Source organism: Pagrus pagrus (genome assembly GCF_965226575.1).
Source record: "Pagrus pagrus genome assembly, chromosome: 8".
NCBI lineage: Eukaryota > Metazoa > Chordata > Actinopteri > Spariformes > Sparidae > Pagrus > Pagrus pagrus.
Genome location: NC_140192.1, coordinates 7,992,305 through 8,016,407, shown reverse-complemented (window position 1 = coordinate 8,016,407; position 24,103 = coordinate 7,992,305). Strand labels below are relative to the sequence as shown.

General features: G+C 43.6%; 3 protein-coding genes across 4 annotated transcripts in view; 1 reads left to right on the top strand and 2 right to left on the bottom strand.

Annotated features, from left to right (window-relative positions):
- Window positions 1–1,165, bottom strand: part of LOC311261725 (zinc finger SWIM domain-containing protein 6-like) — a 48,253-nt gene extending 47,088 nt beyond the window's left edge. For both annotated transcript variants that reach the window (XM_084360613.1, XM_084360614.1), the window contains exon 1: window positions 647–1,165. In XM_084360613.1, the coding sequence (XP_084216739.1) occupies window positions 647–1,079 (433 nt within the window). In that variant the 5' untranslated portion in view covers window positions 1,080–1,165. The remainder of the gene's footprint in view (window positions 1–646) is intronic.
- A 3,065-nt stretch (window positions 1,166–4,230) lies between these two features.
- smim15 (small integral membrane protein 15) lies at window positions 4,231–8,073 on the top strand. The gene is made up of 2 exons (XM_084359274.1): window positions 4,231–4,337; window positions 6,781–8,073. The coding sequence occupies exon 2, from the start codon at window positions 6,812–6,814 to the stop codon at window positions 7,034–7,036; it is 225 nt and encodes a 74-aa protein (XP_084215400.1). The 5' UTR covers window positions 4,231–4,337; window positions 6,781–6,811; the 3' UTR covers window positions 7,037–8,073.
- A 593-nt stretch (window positions 8,074–8,666) lies between these two features.
- On the bottom strand, window positions 8,667–24,085 carry ndufaf2 (NADH:ubiquinone oxidoreductase complex assembly factor 2). Its single transcript, XM_084359273.1, has 4 exons — window positions 23,887–24,085; window positions 12,726–12,815; window positions 11,672–11,712; window positions 8,667–9,366 (listed from the first exon to the last, which is right to left on the bottom strand). Exons 1-4 carry the CDS (start codon window positions 23,999–24,001, stop codon window positions 9,124–9,126), a joined length of 489 nt encoding a protein of 162 aa, XP_084215399.1. The 5' UTR covers window positions 24,002–24,085; the 3' UTR covers window positions 8,667–9,123.
- Window positions 24,086–24,103: the final 18 nt, after the last annotated feature.

The following is a 24,103-nucleotide window of genomic DNA, read 5'->3' as shown; positions in this document are numbered from 1 at the left end:
GTTGCTGAGCCTACAGCACCTCTGTTTACTCCGAGCATTACCACTAATAATGCAGCAGAGAGGAGGGAGAGAGAGAGAAAAAAAAGCATTTCTGCTTTTACCAGCTGCATATAGCCTGGGCTTTAACTGAATATTGGAGAGGCAGCCAGCAAAAGCTTCAGTCTGTCTCACAAAGGTGTTTGGCAAACAAAATAGAAGCACTGTGGCTTTAAATCGCCGTCCCTCCCACCCTTTCTAAATATCGTCTATTTAGCCAGCGGTGAAAAGATATAGGGGGCTTTTGTCTGCGTACCCATTGGTGGGGGCATGGAGAGCTGGAAAGACATAAAAATAGGAACAAAGTGCTAAGCTTCCAATTGGGATGGCTCTGGGCAATTCAATGCGCGCAGCTCAGTGGGCAAAAACAAGGAGAAGTGGGCTACTATTACGGGCTTATCTGAAAATAGGCTATTCTCACACAGCTATAGGGTAGACTGGTGTGGAAATACCCTGCATTGTTTATAATACACACGGCTATGGGAGGCAAACACAAGCCCTTTAAAAAGTCTGGCACGGTTCCATAGAAAAAGGGCAGACGCTGCGAGTTAGGTGTTTTGTTTATTATACGCTGTTTTCCTGCGTTATTGTAACGTTATAGTCCACTCACCGACTTGCAATACGTTGTCCACCCAGCCACCCTCTAGCAGAGTGACACCCCGTAGGAAAGGCAGCTGGGTCTCGTCATTATTGTCCCCGCTAGTTCCACTTTCCTCTCCTCCGGCGTTGAAAGAGGAATACATACAGATCTCCTTCTCGCTTCTCGGGAATGACCAGTATACGATCCTCCGCTGGACGGGTTCCGGGATCCTCTCGAACCGCTCCTCCACCCTCTGAAACGGCCACTTCTCCGCGACTCTGCGCGCCGCGATGTCGAGCAACGACTCGGGGTTGTGCGTTTTTCCATTCCCCGACCCTCCCGGAGCGGACCCCGCGCCGCCACACAGGACTCCTCCAGCCCGCTGCCCCTGCCTGCACGCCGGGTTGTAGCCGGGCCTGCAGCAGAGCCGCTTGGCTGGGGGCTGCTGGACTCGCTCGGCCATGATCGCACCGCTTCCAACCTGAAGCGCAGTTCCTCTCCGATCATATAAACGGGATAAGGAAGAGAAAAGGGCAATCTCGCACCGATTGTTTGCCGTACATGGAGAGACTGCCCTTATTTGGAAAGGTGGGCGGCGCTTGCGAGTTCCGTGAAGTCCTTTGTGTTGTCAAAGTAACCGGGATGGGCGGGATCCTGGAGCGCTGCCAGCGCACGAGTGGCGCTATAAAAGGAACTGGAGGCGGAATTCCCGAACGTCGGCAAATCCTTTGTGAAGCCGTGCGGGAGCGCGAGGGCGGAGCCCCGGCGGCCGACGGCCTTTGAAGTTTCCTTCTTATTTGAGTTTAAAGGCGGGGACTTAATCCAGGGGCGGTCCCGCAGTTTCCCACAGGGGTAAAAGGGGGCAAGAACACTGACTCTTTTCCTTTGGAGCCTGTGCTACCACCCCGGGCTCCAGCTTCTTCAATAACAACGTGATGGTTGTTTTTCGATTCTTTAGAGACAGAAAGGGCGTGGGAGGGGAATGTAAAGATACGGAGCTGGACATGCTTGTCCTCTGTAGTCACTAATCAGTCACTCCAGTCAGCTGTTTGGCATGGGCTTACTGTGCTGCAGCCCCATATAGACATTTAATCACAAGCACACTTTGAAAGACATGCTTTCTCTCTCTCAATTCAATTCAAAGTAGCTTTACTGGCATGGGAAACAGACGTTCACATTCCCAACGCAGGTTTGAAATAAATTAAAACAACAAAAATGTACGGAAACAGAAATATTATAACTTTTGCGGAAAGCTACATAGGCCTATAGAATAGTTATATAGCCTACTACACACACACAAAGAATATCTTTACTTTTAAACAGTTGCTTTTCAACAGCTGCTACACAGATTTTACAGTAGTGTGGAAAACACTTGTAGAGTAGTTGTTGATGAAGGTTCTCAGTCATCCACGTCATGGTAATTCTAAGTGCTGTATCATAGGCAACTGGACTCTCAGTTTCTTGGAGACGTTTCACCTTTCATCCAAGATGTTTCTTCACTTTTAGCTGGAGGGGAGTTAGTTAGTCCAGTTTCCTATGATACAGCACTTTGAAACTTGTCGGCTTGGCGCCTGCTATAGCTAGGGTAGAAGTTTCCATAGGTCTGAGAAAATAACTCTGATGATGTCATCAGGGTTATCTTGTATAGAGAGGCAAAGTGATGGAGTTGGTGACTGTTAAACGAGACATCACTTACAGTAGGCGACTGTTGTGTGCCTTTATAATCAGGTATTTTCGCATTCTTTTATTTCATTAGTTTTATAACAAACTGCAACTTTCTGGAGATGAAAAGTTATCTTTAAAATTCCAACATCATATGTATAATTCATGGCACAAGCAAACAGGATCAACAAATTATTTGGCGGTTGCTGTTCAATACCATACTTTTTTTTTTTTCTGAAATAAGGCCTGGTGGTCCACCGGAGGAGGCGTGGCTTTGCCTCTCAATTGGGACAATAAAATTTTAAACAGAGCGCCTGTTACAAACCAGGGATGTGGAGTTTGAAATGCATTTACCACCCATAAAGGCCCTTCAGTGCCATAAAGTTGTGTTATGTGAAGTCTAGGATCCTGTGTTTTTGATGCCTCACCCATACTAGTGGCTTTAGATCGAGATATGTGGGCCTCTGCTCCATTGATTCTCACCATTAATTTTTAAGCGTTTTTAGTCTCTCACAAGTCTCTATCAACTTTATGAAAGCGCAACACTAAACTTCTGTAATACCCCCTTTAACAACTCTGGGTCTACTCATGTTCTCTACTCTTTTACTCCTTGCAGTAGTTGAGTCTATCAAAAGCAAAATCAAAGGATGTTGAAAATTCCTCAAGGTCTGGCCAGACGAGCGGTTTTTCTTGTAACCATTATGACACACACCACTAGTGGAGCTGGTTAACTATAAATTGTGGTGCAGTCATTTTATGGTCCTCCTCCCTGTCTGTTGATAATGTTAGTTCCATAGCTGTGTCCTGAAAAGGGGGCCTACTTCTGTAGGAGTAAAATAGTCATCAGGGGTTTAGGGTGCGGCTTCATTGCCCACCCCCTGGGTTCTCTCCGCCTGGGGAGACATGTAGCAGAAGCAAATAATTATACGCATGTAACAAAAAAGCCACCAGATTGTGGATATTTTTCTAAATTGTCTATAAAACTTAGCCAAAACTATGCTGGTAAACCAGAATGTGTGTTTGCAATGTGCATGTCTGCATGTGTTCCCAGCTGCCCCTCTCCTTCCTCTGTGAGTAGGTCTAAAAGGCTGGCCTTTGAACTGCTCTGAAAGTGATCCATGCCGTATGGACAGAGCAGATGTGGCCTAACCTGATTTGGTTTCAATACTTCCCCACAGGAAGTTCACAAAGCCAGCAGGTCCTCCTTTGTTATGTTAGTCATCTTTCTCAGAAGGCCAGTGGAGCCTTTTGCGTTTTCACAGTTTTTTTTTGCCTCATTGTTAGCTTTATTCCTAGCAGTTCCACACATGATCAGAAGTTTCAGCTATGTCATCTGATTCTGTATCCAATAACACGGTGGCAGACATGACTTTACAGCATATTAATGGAATACATATTCAATATTTTTTCTGTATAAACAGACAAGAGAGAGCAATAGGCTCCAAATAAGTCAAATGATGCCATACACAAATGTTACTAAGATATGCTAAAGAATAGGGTTAACAGTATGTTTAAAAATAATGTTACCACCTTTCTGAATTTATTATATTTAGTATGTAGGCTTCTGCATGTTTATTTTTGTATGGTTTAATACATTTCCTGGATGTTCTTAAAAACCTCTGCTTTGTTCCTTTCAACAGATTTATTGTAGGGATGCTAATGAGCATAATGCTTCATAAAAGCTCTTAATTATCTAAGTAGATTTCTGTACTGCCACTGTACATTTACACAAATTGTTGGCTAAAATGTTACAGCAAAAGCACTGTATTATCGACTGCTTATTTCAAGTTTGTGTTTCCAGGAGAGAGGACAAGCAAAAATGGGCAACCATAGTCAGTAAAAAGGCAATAGTCTTTCCAAAGTCACAAAAAGAGAGCTTTATTTGGATTTCAGTAGCCTACCCTGTATTTTGACGGGTGAGGCTAAAAGACTACATTTCCCATGGTTGAGAATACACGTCAGGTCCAATCACGAGCAAGCACTAAGAAGGGTCCACACCACTTCCTGAAACAGGGAGGAGCTGGTACTTATTATCGTGTATATAAATCTCGGCACTTTGGTAAGTTTATTTAATGCATTTTTACCACCACTTATCATTATGAAACTATGTAATCGCTGTTTAATCGCATGCACACTCATCTTTGTCGCGCTGTTTAGCCGAAAGTCAGTGCTCTGGCTACTTAAAGTTAGGCCGTTATGGATGGGCGGGTTAGCTAGCGTTGCTAACGTCAGTAAAAATATAAGTCTCCCATCCAAATCTCAGAAATTCAGACCTTATCTTAGTGGCGGACAATGTAAATTTGTTTTCTTAGCTTGTTTGTACAAGGCTGTAGCCAGAGTACATGGTTTATAACGGGTTTTCTCTGAATACAGCTAACATATGCTCGTTAGCTGCTACTCGGGTTGATGCTAGTTAGCCGGTGGTCATTAGCAGTTTTATGAGGGGCCGTTTCAGATAGCAGTAACTCACATTAAATGGCTTGATAAAAGCATATTCATGACTCGAATTTTAATGGCAGTGAGGCCAGTGGGTTACATTGCGATAACGATGGGTTATGGAGTGAAAACCTCGAGCAAAATGTAATCTAAGCTTGCTATGTCAAATGATTAGTCAGGCCACTTGGTACGTACCTGCTAGCTATCTTTATGGTTATATACCAGGTCAGTTAATGTGTGACTATAATCACTGGACTTGTGACCATATATCTAGATATTTATTGCGTTTCATCTGACATTGAAATGCTGGTTGAGACAATATTGTGACCCATTGAGCAGATTAGTTACTGAGTCAGGTGAGTTTCCAGATTGACCTCTTAAATGCTTGAAATACAGCTCACAATGACTCCAGTAATGGCTGCAAATGTTCTCTTAAAAGTTATTTAAGTTAGATGTCTAGTTCTTGAATGAGTGACAACAACTTCAGTACTGGACACCCTATTACCCGGATGACAGAACAACTACTATATCTATTTCACTGCCTATTTTTAACACCACCTGACCCTCACCATGTAGTCCAATGTCATGGGCATCAACATAGATTTACTGAAAACAAGAAATCCTGAAGAATATCATTTTGGATTGGACATCTGATATCACCTTGCCAACTCTCAGTGATTTTGCTGTGTTGTCAAATACAGCAAAATAACCCTAACCCTATAAAGTTGCTATATGTAGTAATATATAATTAATAATGCTTTCTTTAATATCTCTAGGAGTAAATTAGGCCATTGAGGGCGATGTTGCAAATATATATTATTGGATTCTTTCTTTTAAGATTTGTTTTTGTGTCATTTTCACTTCACCTACATAGGAATCGAGGGAAGTGAAAGAGAGAGTGTTATGAAAGGCAAAAATGTGCATCAATATGAGAAAGTACTTCATTGAGTACTCAGGGATTTTCCTACCATTACAAGGCTTATGTGCAACACCCAAACTAATTTGGTCACCACCTGAAGTGAATGTAAAACGAACAAGGAGAGAATCAAAACCATCTTAAATGGTTTAAGTCACTCCCCAATGAACTTCTTTGGCAAGTTTTATCATTAAGCTTATTGAGTGTTGATTATCTATTATGTGCTCTAGCTATTCCAACTTCTGTACACATAATACTATATTAATAATAATGGTCTAAAAGGATTTCAGATCCCAGCCAAATACGGGTACCTAAACCTTCCACAAACAAATAGAAAATACTGGTATTTGCTAATTATCCAGAAAGGTTATGTAAATGTTTCAAGGCTAGGACTAATTAATATGTGGAAGAACCTCACATACCTTTATCAACTTGCTTCTTTGTGCATCACTATTAATATGCATCAATGTGAGAAGTTACCTTGTTGGGTGTTCAGGGTTTTCCCGACCATTATTAGCAGTATATGGCTTAGGTTGTTTTTTATAAGTTGTTTGGGTCTTTTTGAGTGTTTATAATTTATTATATTATAGTTATATAGTTTTTGTACATAGATATGGTAATAGTAATGGTGTAAAATGATTTGAAATCGCACCTTTTATTTAAAAACTAACATTTTCTCAGTGGAAGACACCAAAATCGTTGCCAAATACAGGCATCTAAGCCTCCTACAAACCCTGTGAAAACACTGGTATTTGCTTATTATCCAGAAAGGTTGTGTATATGGTTCAAGTTTAGAAGTAATTAATAGGTGGAAGAACCTCACGTACCTTTGTCAGCTTGCTATATAATATAACACATATGTATTGTATTATATTATATACGGTATAAAAGAGCAGCCTCACATCTGCATCAGCAGCTTCTCAGGTACAACAGGTGGACCATAAATGTACTATGACTATATTATTGACAGGTTGGTTATGAAATTGCATACACTGTGAAAGTAGAAATATGTATCCTTAACACCTACACACCCACTCCTATTATCATTATTGTTAGAGGGGACTTTCGTTATTGTTATAATTGTTTTTTTTTTCTTCATATCACACTGCTCTGGATATTCACTGATCCCTCTCCTGGTATCCTTTCTCAGGTTTGACTGAGCCTCATCGTCGCTGAACAGGATGATTGACGTTCGGGCATGGGCAGAGTATGTGGTGGAGTGGGCTGCCAAAGACCCCTACGGTTTCCTCACCACTGTCATACTGGCTCTCACACCTCTCTTCATTGCCAGTGCACTGCTGTCCTGGAAACTAGCCAAGATGATCGAGGCACGTGACCGGGAACAGAAGAAAAAGCAGAAACGGCAGGAGAACATAGCCAAGGCCAAGAGGACCAAGAAAGACTGAGCCTGTGAGGGTAGAACGAGGGCATAAGAAAAGAGGAGCAAACACCAAGCTCGCAGCCCTCCTTATTCCAAATAATGACACGGTGCCCTTCCTTGTCCCAGCCCTACTGTCAGCACAGGGCTACAACGCCTCATGTCCGGGGTTGGATGAGGGACACTGGCCCCACAGGCGTTAACAGTGCTGAGACGGACAGTACTGCCTGGAGGAAGCTCGTCCCAGTGGGACTTTGGTCAGCAAGAGCACAGTGGTCATCTGTATAATTTTTTTATACAGAGATCCGCTGATAATATTGCGCAGCTGTTGCAACACCTTGCATTCCATTGTTAGCATCCATGTTCTGCTGAATTGACGATGTAATGAGCATACTGGAACTTTTTTCGAGTCACTTTCAAAATATCCAAAATACTACTTTCTAATCAATAAAGTTTTCATGGTTGATAAGAAAAATCTAATTTCCTCTGTGTGGATTTAATATAAGAATGGAAGAAATGCAGCAAGTGCTTTTAATACAGTCAGTGTAAAAAGTATTCATCCCCTGTGACACTGAACCAGTGAGCATGTAATTAGGCTTCAATGCACTGACTCTAATGTCAAAGAGAAAACGATAAGGGTGTGACAAGTGAAGTTAGGTTAAATACTTCTGCGTTCGCACGGTTGGTTATTCAGTTTGTTAAAAGAACAAAAGTACAGTATGAAGACTGGAACATCCTAACAGACAGAAGAAGGATAAAAGACAAAATCTAAGGCGCTGAATATCCCTCGCCGTACAGGAAGGTCAAACAGAAAAACTATTTACAACTGTAAAAGACCAACTTGCTGCCAAAGGCGGCATTAAATATTGACTTGAAGGGAGTCAACCAGGATTGTTTTGGCCAGGTTTTATTGCTCTGCAGGCAATTATTTTGTGTTTTATATAACGTATGTTCATCTATTTGCAAAGATTTTTGTTCAGTTTGTTCATCGTTTTTGTTTATTAGTACTAAAAACTAATTACATTCACTGTAACTCAGTGTGAAATAATAAAACATTCAAAAGTCCCGTGGGATCATGAATACTTTTTATAAAGGTACGGTGATTCTAGGCACTTGTGAACTTGTAAAGGATCAGTTGGAACATTTTAAATACGGGTTTCTGCATATTCCTTTCCCCTTTTCTTTCACTTAAAGTTTTTATTAATACCTTGGTTCAGCGTACTTTCATCTCTTCGAAAATCACACTGAGCAGTGATACCATGTTCTAGCTGCAGTATCCTACTTCACGCTTCTCTTTGAGCAATGATCAAACCCTGCTGAACTTTGTTCAGCAACTGCACTCTGACCTCAAGTGAAAGAACTTCTGACTGGGGATCAATACGCTCTAACATTATTCATTAATTTGACTGTTCTTCATTTGATTTCGCAGCACATACCACCATCAAAAAGACAAAAACACTAACACTATTTCATGTAACTGCAGCTTCATGGCACCATCCTAGCTGATTTCAGAATTTCATGATTAAACATGCTTTTCCACATGCTCCTTCAACAAATCCTATTTATCACTGAGGGACATTTAACATTACTGCATAGTTTCTTTGGTTATAGCTGAATACTGGAGCGCTGTTCTTCTGATCAGCTTGAATGTGACAACATTTAGTCAGTATCAGTTTATTCAATTAAAATAGTCACAATTTATTTGAAATTCTTTTTTACATTATCACTTAAACATGACACAGAGTATTTATAGACTCCTGGAAGTACAACCATTTTCAGTTTATAAACAGACCTTTCAGCTACATTGACTCATTGTGGTCTCTTCTGGTCAGCTTCCAGAGGACTGATGGTTATTGTCTTGTGTATATAATACACGGAGGGACTGGAAAAATAGAAACCCTTGTATAATGTAATACTGTCCAATAAAACAGCCTTGAACCAAATACTTCCTCAGTTGTTGACTTGGATTGCATTAAACTGAAAGGTTCTTCTAACATTAAATTCAAAGTTTCAACTTAAAGTGAATATCAGTTTCACACTGGTAGTATTTATTGCAGGGCTTTTCTAAAAGATATCACATTGTATAGCAGTCTGAGTGTATGTGAATGTCTCTGTCTATTTCTTGGGATTGGGCATCCAGGAGCCAGGCTCGAACGTGTCTCCAGAGCTGGAGGGGTCCTCGCTGATCTCCTGTTTCCCGAAGCTGGTGCTGGATGCGTGGCCCTTGGCCAACGTCTTTGCAGGAGTGGCCACCAGCCCTTCCTGGTACTCCTTGGTCTGTAGGGCCAGGTCTCTTTCCTCCACCTCCTTGGCCTTCAGTTTGATCTGCTCCCTGTAGGACTCATTCTTCAGCAACTCCTATAAAATACACAGGCGGACATACGTTTCTATTCAGGGCTTCTGCAGTGCTCACAAAATTAAATTGAAGACCTTTTTAATACCACATAGAATGATATTATATTTTAATGGTCGTACCAGTCAAAGAAAAATGGAAAACCAGTAGGAAGGCCTGGAATTATTCATTAAGTATCTGAATTTATCGACACTCATATCACCCTTTTGTCAGTACTTCCAAGCTATATATATATAACAAGAATTCATAGTAACATAATGAATCAATTAACATGATCTGTGCCCAGATAAGAGGCAGGAGATTGATGGTTGGATCAACCAACTAACTTACAATTAACGTTTTTGCTAAAATCTACGCTTCCCTATTGGCTGGTGCCTAGTGGCTAGCAGTGTTTGCTACAAGTTTGTTGGCACCGACAGAAAGTCCACAAAAAAGGCTTGAACAGCCTCGAGAAACCGAATTCCTGTAGATACTCTGATATTATATGCTGTAGTCTCCGTATATGAATACTGGGCTTAAGGGGTGAGTGACATGGAAGTCCTCTACCTTGTTATACGTAATTTAAAGGGGCTCTGTGGAGCTCGATTGTGCTGGAAGCCAGTAGACCCCATTTCTAAAATAACACCTACTATTGCGTGTTACTGCCTGAAACTAAGAGATGTTGTGTTTTCATTAATTTACCGCCATGTTTCTACAGCCCAGAACAGACAAACTGAACACTGGTGCTAGAGAGGCCTTCGTTTTTTCAGTGACCACTATAGGTGAGGTTGAGACGAGAGGTGTTCAGTTGGTTGCAATTTAAAACCTCACAGCGAAATGCTGCACATTGGGCCTTTAAGGGACACCTACCACAGTATAAACAGTATGACGAATTCACTTAATTAAATGTCATTTGCTCTGCACTGCCAGACATCTTCTACCAAGGTTCTGAGGTGTTGGAAATGTTGAGGTGGCAGTTTCCTAAAGATTTGAGAAAATTGAGTACGACTACAAGATTACTTACTGGAACCTCCGAACTTTCCTGCAAAAACTGAACCAGTAATAATTCCTCCCCTTTAATCAATAGCCTCTGTTTTGTCTTGGAGCAAAGCACAAAAAGCCAACTGCTCACAAGTCAAAAGCAGAGGAGACATGAAGTTGCACTGGGCAGCTTCCAGGAACAAATGTGTTTATCTGTCGAGTATGAAGAAGGGCATTTACTAGAAAAAGAACGAGCGTGTTCAGGTAACCAATACTGGTCCAATAAACCCTGGTTAAAAATGTGGTGCTTGGAACGGGTTGTTAAACTAACATGGCAGGAGGCATTCGCAGTATAAACAACCATTCCAACTCATGGAAACAATTAGAAGCTGAACGAAGTCCACCAGTGGAATAGTTACCCACTTGAGCCACAGCTAGTGAGTCCAGTGATGTTAGCCTCTCCCCCTAGCATGGGAAACCAAAAAGGGAAGGACTGGGCATAATGCTGTTGTGTGCTGGCAGGACTGAAGGACTGGAAAAGAGAGGGGAGAGCTGTGGCCAAAAAGCCCCACTTTGAGGAGGGGGGGACAAACATACTGAGCTGCTTTTCCAGCCTGTTAATGACAGGATTTAATCCAATCAATTTATGTCGGCTTGGACCGGGAAGAGAGGGAGCGTGACAAGGGGTAGGGTAATGTGCTGGGAGTGAAGCCTTGGCCACATCAACACTGTCCAGCTGTCGATGGCAGCTATTGGGCAGACGCAAGGCAGAAAATTGGAAGAGAATGTTCTGGCAATGGAGGCAGGGGATGGCATTGGCCACTGGCAGGGAGAGAGGACAGAGAGATAGAAAGAGTGCCTGGTTATTGGCCTTCCAAGGGATTTCCTATAGACCCACATTTCGTCGGCCAAATAATTTCCAGCATTCTCACATTTAAAGAGCAATAAACCCAGTGAGAGGTACACGAGGGGAAAAACTGCACTCCTTCACCATTCCCATCTCGGAGACTGCCAGAAATAAAACACAAAAAAGCCGAGATGCAGGCTTTTGCTCGGAAAAAAAGAAAGTAAACTAGGACATGGTGTCAGTGAGCCCCTTGTTCAGAGGCTGTCTTTGCTCGCCGTCTCGCCATCAATGCACTTCAGCTGCTGTTTATTTTAACACCTGTCCCCCAAAGTTCCTGGATTCAGTTCGAAACTGTAAGATAAAAACAAATCAAAGCCTTTCCTTCTCCATCTTTGCTTCTTTGCCTCCCTTGTAACCAGTCCCCCAGAGTCCAACCATCAGCACAGCAGGGAGGCTAGAGAGAGAGTGAGAGAGGGAGGGAGGGGAGGGGGGGGTAGACGTACCTCGACGGAGGGGGGCTCCTTCCGTCTGCCTCGGATCCATGCTGGAGGAGTAGGAGAGAGGAGGTGAAAAAAGAGGAGAGTGAGAACACCCACACAAACATACGCTGCACTAACAAAACCTGCAGTCATATTTAAAGGCTGCAGCTTCGGTATGGCATCACTGAGTTTCAGGGCACTACAGCAGCTCGGTGCACCTACTGAGTAACCGCGCTGGTTGGGAAAATGTATCCAGGGTTTTGGGTTTGTTTTGTTTCATTTCACCCAGCGAACTACAGGGAAACATGCAGCATGGTAACACATCCAACACACGATGAAGTCAAAACACCGATAGCGCTTTAGTCTAAGCAGAGCAGGGCCACTGAGTGCTGTGTCTCAGAAGAGGAAGTGTGGATGTGCTCTGATCTTCGGATTTGAAAGTACACACTCTGTCATTCTCCATCAGTACCTCTGTCCTTCTTTCTCCTCCTGAGTAGAACTGTGTCTGTCTGTCATCTCTCTTCTTCTTCTTCTTTTTTTTTTTTCGCTCTTTAAGGAGCTCTATTTTGGCTGAGCTGGCTGCACAGCAGAGCAGGTTAAAGGGAGCCAGAAAGAGAGAGCGGGAGGGAGAGATTTTCTAACTCTTCCTCTAGCTAGCGCAGGGATTCTGGGCCTCTTTTATCCCTTTCTTATTTGCATCCTGATGAAAATGCATGAGGGATGGGGCGAAGCAGGATGAGGGGTTTAAGGTGGATAAAGCCAGTCTGAGACAGAGGGAACAGTTTGTATCCAGTTGTAAGAAATTTGAAACACTATTTTATGGTACGGTTGTATAACACCAGCAGAAGGCGTCTTTGATAACTCATGAATACGCTTTTCCCAACCCCCATCTCGCAGTATGATAAAAAAAAAAAAAAGAAAATCAATGGATTAGCCTAGGCCCCGATAGATGCTGCCATGAATTTGTTATATTTGTGCAGCACTTTGTGTACTCTGCCGGGTAGCTCTTTTGTTAACATTGTCATTTATCTCTGATAGTGATACTTAAAGTAACAGTGATGGTGCAGTCCAGACTTACCGTCCCACTCCATCGGTATGCTGCCTTCTATATATTCATATTCTGTAGGATTGGCTGTCTCTACCATCCGCTTGGCACGGACGACCCTCCCTGGAAGAAAAAAAAAAAAAAACAGACAGCGAGAGGTAGTGTGAGTGAGATGGAGATGCTCAACAATGATGCATAGAAAAACGCAAAGGAATACAAACAAACACAAAGAAGGCGCAGACACAATGCTCTCAGTCAGACAGACGCACAGACGCAGACAGACGCACAGACACACAAATACACAGAGGGATGACAGCACTGTGACAGGCCATGGATGATTACCTCGTGGCCCTCGGGCCCTTCTCCTCAGATCTCGCTGAGTGGCTCCAAATCTGGGCTAAGCCTTTATGCAAATCAGCCTCCCTTTAACCCAACCAACCACAGCCCCCCTCGCTGACAACCTCTTCCAATCACAGCGCTCCGGCTAACAATGCCCTCCAAAATCAACATCAAGCCGAGCAGGAGACAAAAGAGGTCAGATATCACAGAGAACAGGAGAGGCACGAGCTGCGCGGAATATTAAGTGCTCCTTTCCCTATCTGTATACAGCACGACGCTCGCTAGCAGCAAGGCCACCGCCAATTATTTTGGTCGAATCTGCTGATTAGACAAGTTTGGCTGGCACACAATGACATGGAGACGGAGGTAGAGGAGGAGGAGGAGGGAGGGGAGGAAGGGGGGACAATGGAGGGAGATAGAAACAGAATAAGAGAGAGCAAGTGAATTAAAAAAGAGCCGGTTGTGTCTTTGTGTGGTGCTACCGAGCTCCATACAGCGCTAGCTAATAACAGGTGCTGCGTTTCCATAGTTTCTCCTCGCAGGTAGCCGGATGTCCATCCATCGCTCCCATCCCCTCTGAGAAATGATGAGGCAAGGAAGGAGGAGGTAGAGGGAGAGAGGGAGAGAGAGAGAGAGGAAGAGAGAGAGAGAGAGTGATGATGCATGGCAAACATGGCTAGGAGGAGAGAAATGGATGGGCAAGGAAAACAACACGCTCCAAAACACAGACAATCTGTCAGGATTCCATCACCGTTTCTCCGCAGCTGACTGGACATGGACAAATGGAGGCAAGCACCTCCATGCACACCGCAGACTGATGGCCTTAATGTTTACTTCAGCCATGACAGATAGCTATGGCAGGGCGATGGATGAATGATGGCACTCAAAAGTGGTGGAGAGGAGCCTCTGCTTGTGCCTTCTTCATAAAAGTATTTATGTTCCGTTTTATTCTATTTCTTGGAAAAAAAAAAAGAAATCACGCATATGCTGTTCTGTAATTATGCCTTATGAGGATGATTCCTTTCCATACTTTATCCAGCCTATATAGTAATCAGGTCAGCTAATTAGGCTAGTATTGCTTTGGTTCTGCTTTGGTTCCCACTAGATTGTCACTATAGGGCCTCACAGGCTCCAGTTCTGCAGCTTTACTTTTCTTATATCCAGGTCTGACGAGAAAAAAAAACAAAACACTGCAAGTCTCTCACCTTATCTGCAAAACTAGCCCGGCAGTGTGTAAAGTACATTCTATGATCCCCAGCATTTGTTTACATGTATGCCTTAAAACGTCTTCTGAGAAACAGTTTCCTCGAAAAACCCCACGATAGCAGAACAAAAACAACTGCCGGTAAACAAAAGGCTGTGTTCTCCAGGCAATACTAACAAATACATTTAACAGGTATGCTAATTATAAACAGATCCTATCCATATTTGCATTGGGTGTGGGTGGCAGCACACTGAAATGGCACAATTACGACACAGTCCCCACAAGCAATGTGCTTAGCTGCAGCTAATGCCTAACTAATAAGCATAGAGAGAGGCACCCACTTCTTCTGTCTCTATCTCTCTCCGCTAGGTTGCATCTCCCCCTCTGCTCTCTGTCACACTCCAACATGGCTCTCCTCTTGTCTTGTTGCTTTTGCAGCATGACTAAACCCCTTCCACCACGGCTTTTATCCTTGGATTTGAATAACAAATACAGTATGTACATATATTTATGAAACACGGCTGATCCTCCCACCACATACACATTGGGAGGAGGCTTGTCAGTCTGATTGGGGGGTATCTCGCTCTCTTGGTAATATCTGATCTGGGACAACTGCGAAAAAAAATAAAACACAGGCCGAGGCTATATGCTATTCTGCAACGAAAGTTCAAAGGAAATGCAGAAATACTATAAAACAAATCTAATTACCTCACAGGAGCATATACAAGAATAAGGAAAGAATAAATACACATCATTAAGAATGTAAAACAGCAAACTTTCTTGTGGACGTTGGGTTTATTTATAAGAATATAATCACTGCGTATAGCCCCACTCCTAATGTAATCTAGCATAACAGAATTGACCGGCCTGGCATGGTATTTGCATACTGATGTCTCTTCTTAAGGGGCCGCCTGCAACTAACGATTACTGTCATTGCCAATTATTCTACAGAAGTTTTTCAAATTGTTCAAATCAAACAACCCACCAAGTACCAATATATTCTACTTTCAATTTAATTGATTTAAAATGTAGTCCATCAGCAGAGCTCAAAACGATGTCTTAAAATTGCTTACTTTGTCAGACCAATTAAAAAAATAATCATCACAATTTCCCAGAGCCCAAAGTGACATCTTCAAATGGCTTCTTTTGTCCAACCACAAGTCCAAAACCCAAAGACTCTTCATTTACTGTCATTAATGACAAAGCAAAACAGCAAATCCTCATATTTAGGAAACTAGAACATCACATTTCTTACATTTTAGCTTGAAAAATGACCCAAAAGGATCAACCAATTATCATAATAGTTGGAAATTAAGTGTCTTTCAAACGAATGATGGATTTATCGGCAACTTTATAGTAACCATCATTAAATAATGGTAAATTTATAGTCAATTAAACTTTAGTTAATAGTTTTTTCACTGTTAACAAAGAAGAAAATCCTCAAAACTATGTATCAAGTATGTCAAAGTAGTAATACACATCAGTTGCAACTTTACAGTAAACAATTGCTAAATAAATGGTTTATAAACAGTGCAATAACTTATAACTAAAGTTTATCAACTATAAATTTACCATGTATTAATGATGGTTATTAAAAAGTTCTACGGATTAATCAACTAATCTGAGTTGCTCAAGTGGCCAACAGTTGAAAGAAACCTAAAAGGTAAGTTGCTTTTTTTTACAATGCTGTAAAATAGAAAAAGGAAGAAATTGTACGTTATTATGATGTTTAAAAGCTTTGCAAACATAGGAAGGGCATTAAAAAACAAACAAAAAAAAAACACAAAGGACATCTAACCATTTATATGAAGGTTGGCCAACTTTTTCTTCTGGATGGACCAAAACAGAAACATAATGTTGGGCCACGAGCAATAGGCAAACACTTGTGTGTACTGTATTGTATTACTAAGATGCAAAAAATGGTGTAGAGTGTCACAAAGTTGTCTTCCTTACATGAAATGGAAGAATGTGAATAAATCGTCTCAGTAAGAGGATTTTAACCCAGCAAATATTTTGTATCTTTACTTGAAAAATAATGAAGATCAGTCAATTATAAAGCCACTATTTCATTTTTCTGATGATTGACTGGCTTCATATTGTCCATAATTTAGAATCTCTGACACTGACAGCCATCAAAATAGGTGTAAGCTATCAGACCTGCAACCTCCCTCTCCCCTACAGAGAGCGAGAGAGAGAGAGAGAGATGTATGAAAGGTGTTAGGAGCTCTCGATCTCAGCAGGCCCCCTTGTGACAGGTCTGCCTTCTCATCACTCACTAGGGGAAACCTACTTACCAGTCAAATACACACACTCATACACACGCACAGACGCGCGCGCACTGGCTACAGAGCAGGCAGATTAACCTGAGGGACAGGAGCGAGGACGCTGCCTCTCACCGTGAAGGACAAACGCAGCGCGGCGTTGGAGAGGGGGAGGGGCCAGCGGCAGGAGGAATGAAATCCCTACGCATAAATATTCATGAGCCATCTCACCTGTCTGAGCGCGACTCATCTGTGAGCCTAGCTGTGGAACCGGAGGGGGAGGGGAGAGGAAGAGGGAGGAAGGGAGGAGACACGGGGAGGCAGGATGGGTGAGGGGTTGCCGTGGCAGCCAGATCGAGAGCCAATCAAACAGCAGGTACGCCTATCCTTCCCGTTCCTTAGAATAAGACGTGATGCGCTCAGAGGGCTGCTCTTTGAACCCTGAACGCACCCCGCTAAACTCCATCACCTGCTTCAACACACACACACACACACACACACACACACACACACACACACACACACACACACACACACATACACACCCCAACTTCACACATCAGCTCCCAGGTGAGTACTGCTGGGGGGGTGACCTGAGAGGTTTTTCACCTCCACAATGTCATTCAGGGTGTCTTGGGCTGTCTCTCTAGCGGTGTGCACTCTGTCTTTGATTACAGATGCAAAGATGTCAGGGGAACACTCTTGGATTGGCAACATCCGGGTATGGAGAGCCCAATAAAACTCAGATAAAGCAAAACAGAATGAACTCTGCATCAGACTCCCAACTAGCGGACCTGTATCTGGTGCTCCTCGTCATCAACACTGACACCTATCCCGAGAAACACTGCGTTCACTTGTCTTTCACCTACAGCCGCACAATTCGTCGAAATATCAGCAAAGTGCAATGTTCAAATAGCAAGAAGCTGCCATTGTTTGATAAAGGTCATATGAGTGACAAAACAGCCTTATAATGAAGCACGGCAGTGCTGCAGAGATGCCCTGGGCTACAAATCTTGTTCTCCAGATTGTCTGATTCGAACCCCCGACAAATGACTCATCAGCATGATTTTTAATAGCTTCTCAGTGAAAATGATAATTATGATGCAAAAATGATCATCCCCACTAATGATAGTGATCATATCATAATCGCAATATCTGTCAAAATAACAACAATATCTTTCTTTTTTTTTGCCATATCATGCAGCTCTAATTGAACCACTTACAACCAGGGCTGGGTGATAGATCAATATTATATTGCTACCACGATATGAGACTACATAATGTGTTGATGTCCTGATATGGCTAAGTGTTGTCCCTTCCTGGGCTTTTGGTTAGTGCTTTTGAAGAGTACATATATTGTGTATTGCGATACAGCCTGCAATATTATTTCAAGGGCATATTTCCGGTATACCACCGTAAACCCTCCTACTCCAGTTCTGCCTCTCAATAGACAGCAGAGAGAGCAGCTGTCTCAGGCTTCATGGTTGTGCGAGGTGAAGCAGCGACTTTAAGGCCTGACGCTGTGTTGGAACAAAAAGCTGTCCGAACACAGCGAAGGCCATCAGCCTGGTTTGAGCCCAGTTTATTCCTCTCCAGCTGAGCTGTGCGCTGCAGAGGGACGGTGGGGACCAGCACGTGCATGGTAATGGACAGCTTTATGAAGATGGAGTGATCCGATAAGCATCAGTGATACAAGGACAACCAGGTACCAATACTGACTCTCCTTCTCTCTCTCCCTCCAATCTCTTTCCCTGGAAAAAAAAAAAAAAAAAAACATGGAGGGGATGTGTGAGGCCTGTAACCATGGTTACCCATTAGCCCTGAGCCTAGTGACGCGGGATGAGGTTTAGAGGGAAAAGGCCAGCCGTTGTTTTGCATCAGTCCTGCTGGGAGGAGGAGCTTACAGGCGTAAAGTAGGCCTGCTGCTGCTGCTGTACATTTTTTTTTAAATTCAGCCCTCATTCTGTTTGTCCCTGTTGCTGTCGATCCCGCCGAGGCTTGAGCGACTCACGGCAGAACAGAGGAGAATAATTCATATAAAAGTAATAACATGCTGGAAAGAATACTCTGATTTCCCTTGTGTGTTGCTTTTAACCAAGTGCGGGCTTACTTGAGGGTGGAAGGGATGCTTTAGCCCCCTTCCACTTAAGACCACCCATCCTCTTGAAGTCTCTTCCCTGCCCTGATGGGTTATAGAAAAGGTCCGTGGCGAGCCAGGAAGTCGGCGTCCTTTGTGAGGCTGTGGAGCGGTGTGTGTGGACACCCCTCCTTCCTCCCCGGCTCCTCCGAGGCCCGTGCAGCCTGTGATGTCCATACACCGAGCTGTCCACCCCTTTCTATTCACCTCCATCACTCTCATCCAACCCCCTTCCTTTTCCTCCCAATGCACCTCCAGTTCCCCCCCACTCTCTCTCTCCATTAACCTACCTCCACCTTCTATCTCTCCCCCTCTATCTGTCTGCCTGTTCCACCCACTCATTTCACCCTCTTTCTGTCAGAAACCCTCCTTTCACTTTCACTCTCTCCATTCTTCCCCCACTCTATAATTTCACCCCATATGTCAGCATCCCCCTTGTTCTTTGTCACTCACTTTCTATACCCCACCTTCTTCTCCACCCTCCGTGAGTCTCCCTCGGCCTTATCTTTCCTCCCTTACCCCTAGCCTGATTTCTCTCTCTGCCTGTCTGCTTTATTAAAATATTCTGAATTGAATAAGCAGCGGCGGGCTCCAGGAGATGTCTGCATGTGTGTCGGTCTGTCTGTCAGTCTTTCTGGCTGAGTTTCTGACAGACAAGGAGCCCCGAGGTGTCAAAACATCTCGCTGGCCATCTGACCAGAGAGAGACGTGAACGCATTGGACAGTGAATCACGTCCGGGCGAAATGGCAAAAAAAAAAAAAAAGTATTTGATTAATCATTAACTGTCTGCAAATGCTCGCCAAACTGCAAATCAGTTTGGAGGTGGTACAAACAATCACATTCATGTAAAATTTGTAGGTTACGCAGCGCTTAATAGACCTGCAAACGCTTAAACTGCTGATACTGGAGCTAGGCCCATTTGTAATGTTCCACCATAAGAAATAAATGTGCCTGTTTCTCATTTTCAGCATCTATCTTTTCAAATGCCTTTTTAATGAAGTAGTTAAGCCACTCCATGATGTTCCACCGTGTACACATACAAACACACACTTGGCAAACACTATACAGCAAGATGAGTTAAACCCACTTGGTTTCCCTATAATGATTAAACAACCTTCATTCAAACCCCATGCACAGCAAAGCCGCTGATCAATTAACATGATTTACTGTAACGGCTCCGGACATAACCGTTCCATGGTAAACACTGACTTGGTGTCCTACTGTAGGATAGACCTTCCTTCATCACACCCTGGGGATGACTTGTGGCAGAATAAACAGCCATTTGGACCCTCGTCTCTCTCCGCTGCGACTCTTTCCATGGAAATATGCGGCTTGAATCAACGCTCTGATGACACACAGCCATCTGTTGTTGTGTTAAGTGTGTTTGGGCATGAAGTGGAGAGAAAACACACAATCGCAGAATTTTTTTTTTTTTCCTTTTTTAAAAAACACAAAGAAGATACAAATGTGCGTGCACACTCACACACACACACACACCACACAGTGTGTAGACGTGATGCCACGCAAACATGTACACAATTGGAGATGAACACACTGGCACAACGACGCACACACACACCTCCTCCCTCTGTCCCCAGAGTCACCCATCCTGAAATAGCAGAACTGAGGCCTTTTCAGTTTTTCACTTCATAGAACAGAGCTGGGGAATCAAATAAATAATAGACAAAGAGAAGAGGGATAGTGATAGGACGACAAGTCAATGCATCTTTTCTCTGCAACAGTGTGGCACACCTCTGAAGAACCTCTGAATCCCTTCCATTCTCCACACGGTGGAGAGGACCAATAGATTAAAACTGCATGGCACACACTGCTTAAATGAATAGCGCTAAAAATACATCCTTTTCACTGAGACATGAAAGGAAACTGCCTTTCCCCTGTCCAGTATTGAGCAGCCATTGATTCCAAGACAAAGGCTACACCTCCTCAAAGAGGTAAGAAAAATAGCAATCATACAGGCAATTATTTTCAAATGTGCCTGCAGCGGCCGATAATGTCAGCGCGCCTCTCTTCCTAAATAAAGGGAGGGAAGGCAGGCGTCAAAGCTGCAGGCCCACTGCCCAAGACGAATGAGCCCATCCGCAGAATGCTTTGCTTTCATCCGGGCAGCATGACACGGCGCCCCATGCAGTGTGAGGCAGAGCTGGGGCCTCGGGGACAGACGCATACAGAAAGAGAGAAGAATATAGATTCTCTATTGAGCTCTATGGAGCCAACACCAAGGCAAAGACCTTCTAAAGACCAGTGGCCAGATTGCCAGTGGCTTTCTCTTGTAGCCCTGCCATAGATAACAATCACTGGGGCTCCACAGCCTATAGCGCAGTTCTCTCTATGGGGCGGCAGCACACAGTAGGCCTCTTTTAGCTGGACCTTTTCTAAAGACAGAGACAGAGGCAGACATTCTCCCTCTCTAGGCGTGTACTTCAGACTCAGGCCTTTTCATTTTGATGTGCAGCAGCATCTGAGGAGAGGGGGATAGAAAGCTCTCTGCTGGGTCTAGCCCTCCACACACTGCTGAACTCCTCTGTTGTGAATAGAAATCTTCACTGGACTGAGCTTCAAAGGAGGAAAATCAAGAGGCAGCGGTGAAGGGGAGGCGCCAGGGAAGGAAGGACTAACTGGAGGCAAATAAAGAGGTCAACCTGAGGAGAAATCTGGACAGTTGTTGAGACAAGATAGGACGTATTCACGCACAAAAAAAGAAAAGGAGTAGCTCGCTTTTATTTTTCTGTCTTAGCAGCCATTAACGTACCTCGTACACAGCCGACCACACGCGGAATTGCTTACGCCCCAGTTTTCTAAAGTTAACAGACTGAGAGAGGTAGAAAATGGGAGCAGCAAAGCATGGATAAAGGTAGAGAGGGATAGACCGAACGCTAGGGATGGACAAATGAATACACGAAGTAGGCAGGAAGAGAGCGAGAGGAAGAGGAGAGAGACTCCTCACCTCCTTCAACCACTACTCTTGCGCTGCAGTGGAAAGCCCTGCGGTCCATGCCTTAAGGCCCTGAGCCCACGCTTGGCCTATCAGTTTAAGATCAAAAAGAGCTCGCTTTAGCAAGACATATGGACTGAATAATGCATCTGCTTTATTTCCACAAGGCTGGACGGGTAGAGTGGCAGAAGAAAAGAGAGCGAGGCAAATGTGCGTTCCATTTATTTCTATTTGTTTATTATGACTGTATATGAGTCGGTGTGTGTGTGTGTGTGCGTCTGTGTGCCTGTTAGGTCTTTATGAGTGTGTTTGTTCGGAGCCAGTGTTTCCACAGGCCAACTAGCCTCTGCACAGTGTCAGTCACTGTGATTGGACAGTGAATACGCTAGCCTGTAGCGTGCTAGAAAATGGGCTTGTGTGATGTCTCATTTGAATAGTCTGACAGCCAGGGGTGGAGGAGCAGCCTTGTAATGAATTATAAATACGAGGTGGGCGCAAGTTTTCCCTGCAAACTGCTGAGAAAAGGTGAAGCTCAAAGTCAAGTTCAGTCAGATAGAGAAAGCAGGCTCGCGGCCTGCTGGAGGTCGGTTCCTCTCCAGCAAAACAAAAACACAAAACAGCTTGGGTTTGTCCTCTGAGGAAAGGACCGCTGACTGTATGCACTGTAAGATTTCTATTTAGCCTATGCAAAGTCAGAGAAAGATTTAATCTTTATATAACGTGGCACCAAGAGAGGGAGACAAACAAAAGCATATGTAGATGGGACACGATTATTCCCAGATAACTGCTGTGTTGTGCAGTTCTCAGATTAGACAAATATGGTTTCTGGGATGGGAGTCATAGCGCTGTAAGCAACAATTATTTTCATTATGGATTATTTTCTTGATTAATTAATTTATTGTCCAATAGAAATGCTCATTTAACTGTCAGAGAGAGTAAAGACACCAGAAAATAAATAACTTTCAAAAAGGTTAAAGCAGAAAAGGCTGAAATTAAAGAGAAAAAAAAATTACTCAAAATAGCAATTGATTAACTGATCAATCATTCGATCAAACTCAAGTGGACTCTAAGGTGTAATATCTTCGGCAAATATCATGAAGCATAACCCCTTTGTTACTAACAAGCCTGAATCCATGACTGGTTAACCAGCAGTATCATGTCTGGAGCAGGCAAAGGTCGTGCTCTTGGACCTGTGACCCCTGACCCGCGGCCTATAGTCTGGGTAGGACCCCTGCTGATGATGATTTATGTTGTTAAGGGGAAGGGAAAGTGAGATTTCTGGCCTGGATTCTGCTAACGAGTTAAAGTAGGAATGATGTGACTTACACACACTATGCTTCCCTCAAAACAAGCGTATGTGCAGGTCTGTGTATGACACAAAAATCGCAGGAATTTTCCACAATTTGTTTTTGTTATCATCTAATCAATGCAACAGTCAGTATCTCCTTCTGGGAAGTAAGGCTCCTGTGCCAGGAAGCCACCAAACCTCCACTCTCCGTGCTGAGATGAGTCATCATAATGGCCTCAGCATCTCCCCGTCCTAGACACACTTCTTTAAGAGAGGACAACTGGACAAGGACTCACAGTAAAGCCTGAGCATCGATTCGTGTCCTTGGCTTTCTAACAGTCATGGATGGTGTGAAGGACACCACTGGCGTTGCACCATGGATTAGCCCGATGACACACTTCTGCTGCTTGGCTTGAGCATTACATACTGTGGCACTGCCATGTCTCAGTAGGGATATGTGACCTCCTTCTAAATCCTCACCACAGACATGTCATCATTTCATCTTCAACAGTGGAGGACTCTTTCCTCTTTGAAGGCCGGTGACAGTGGAGCTGCCATCGCCTTTGCCCCCCCGCCCCCAGAATGAGCAAGATCCCACCTGCAGTGAGCTGAGAAGTCTTGTTAAAAACACTAAAAGAGGGAAAGCTCTTACTGAAGTGGTTGCTCCATCTAGTGGCCAGCTTTTCACACTACATGGGTGAAAGGGTAAGGGTAAAAGTCATAACAGCACATTGAAGAAGAGAGTGGTAACATAACATAAAACACAAAGCTAGCTTCTTTTCCACCAGAGTACAGTATCCGTTGCTAGCTATACAAAAACACTGGGGAATAAGAGGTAGGCGTGTCTTGGAGAAAACAACCATGGCCTGTACAAACAGAGGACTGTCAGTGGCAGACGAAATCTAAATTAAGTTTAATCCCTGCTTTCGGAGCCATCTTCATTATCTTCACCTGCGGGGATCAAGGTTTTAAACACATTAGCTAATTTTAGCTCAACAAGGCTTAACTTACCTGTCCATGTCTTCTGGTCTGGGACAGAGTAATATTTATTCCCCAAATGATCCGTCCCGACGTGTTCGCGCACTATTCCAAACGTACGCCGCAGAACCCCGGCGATTCTGCTCATTTTTACAGGATAACCCGAAGGTTTTGAGTTGTGTGTGGTCTCCCCTGTTAGCTGCCTGCCCTCTCACTGGGCTGTTTATGCAAGTGTTCGTGGGTTGGGAGG

Excerpts from the sequence above, each read along its gene's own strand:
- smim15 (XM_084359274.1), top strand. The coding sequence starts at position 6,812 with ATGATTGACGTTCGGGCATGGGCAGAGTATGTGGTGGAGTGGGCTGCC.
- ndufaf2 (XM_084359273.1), bottom strand. The coding sequence starts at position 24,001 with ATGAGCAGAATCGCCGGGGTTCTGCGGCGTACGTTTGGAATAGTGCGC. Across the intron at positions 11,713-12,725 it reads CATACCGATGGAGTGGGACG|CATGGATCCGAGGCAGACGG; the intron begins GTAAGTCTGGAC and ends CTACTCCTCCAG. Across the intron at positions 9,367-11,671 it reads AGGAGCCCCCCTCCGTCGAG|GAGTTGCTGAAGAATGAGTC; the intron begins GTACGTCTACCC and ends TGTATTTTATAG.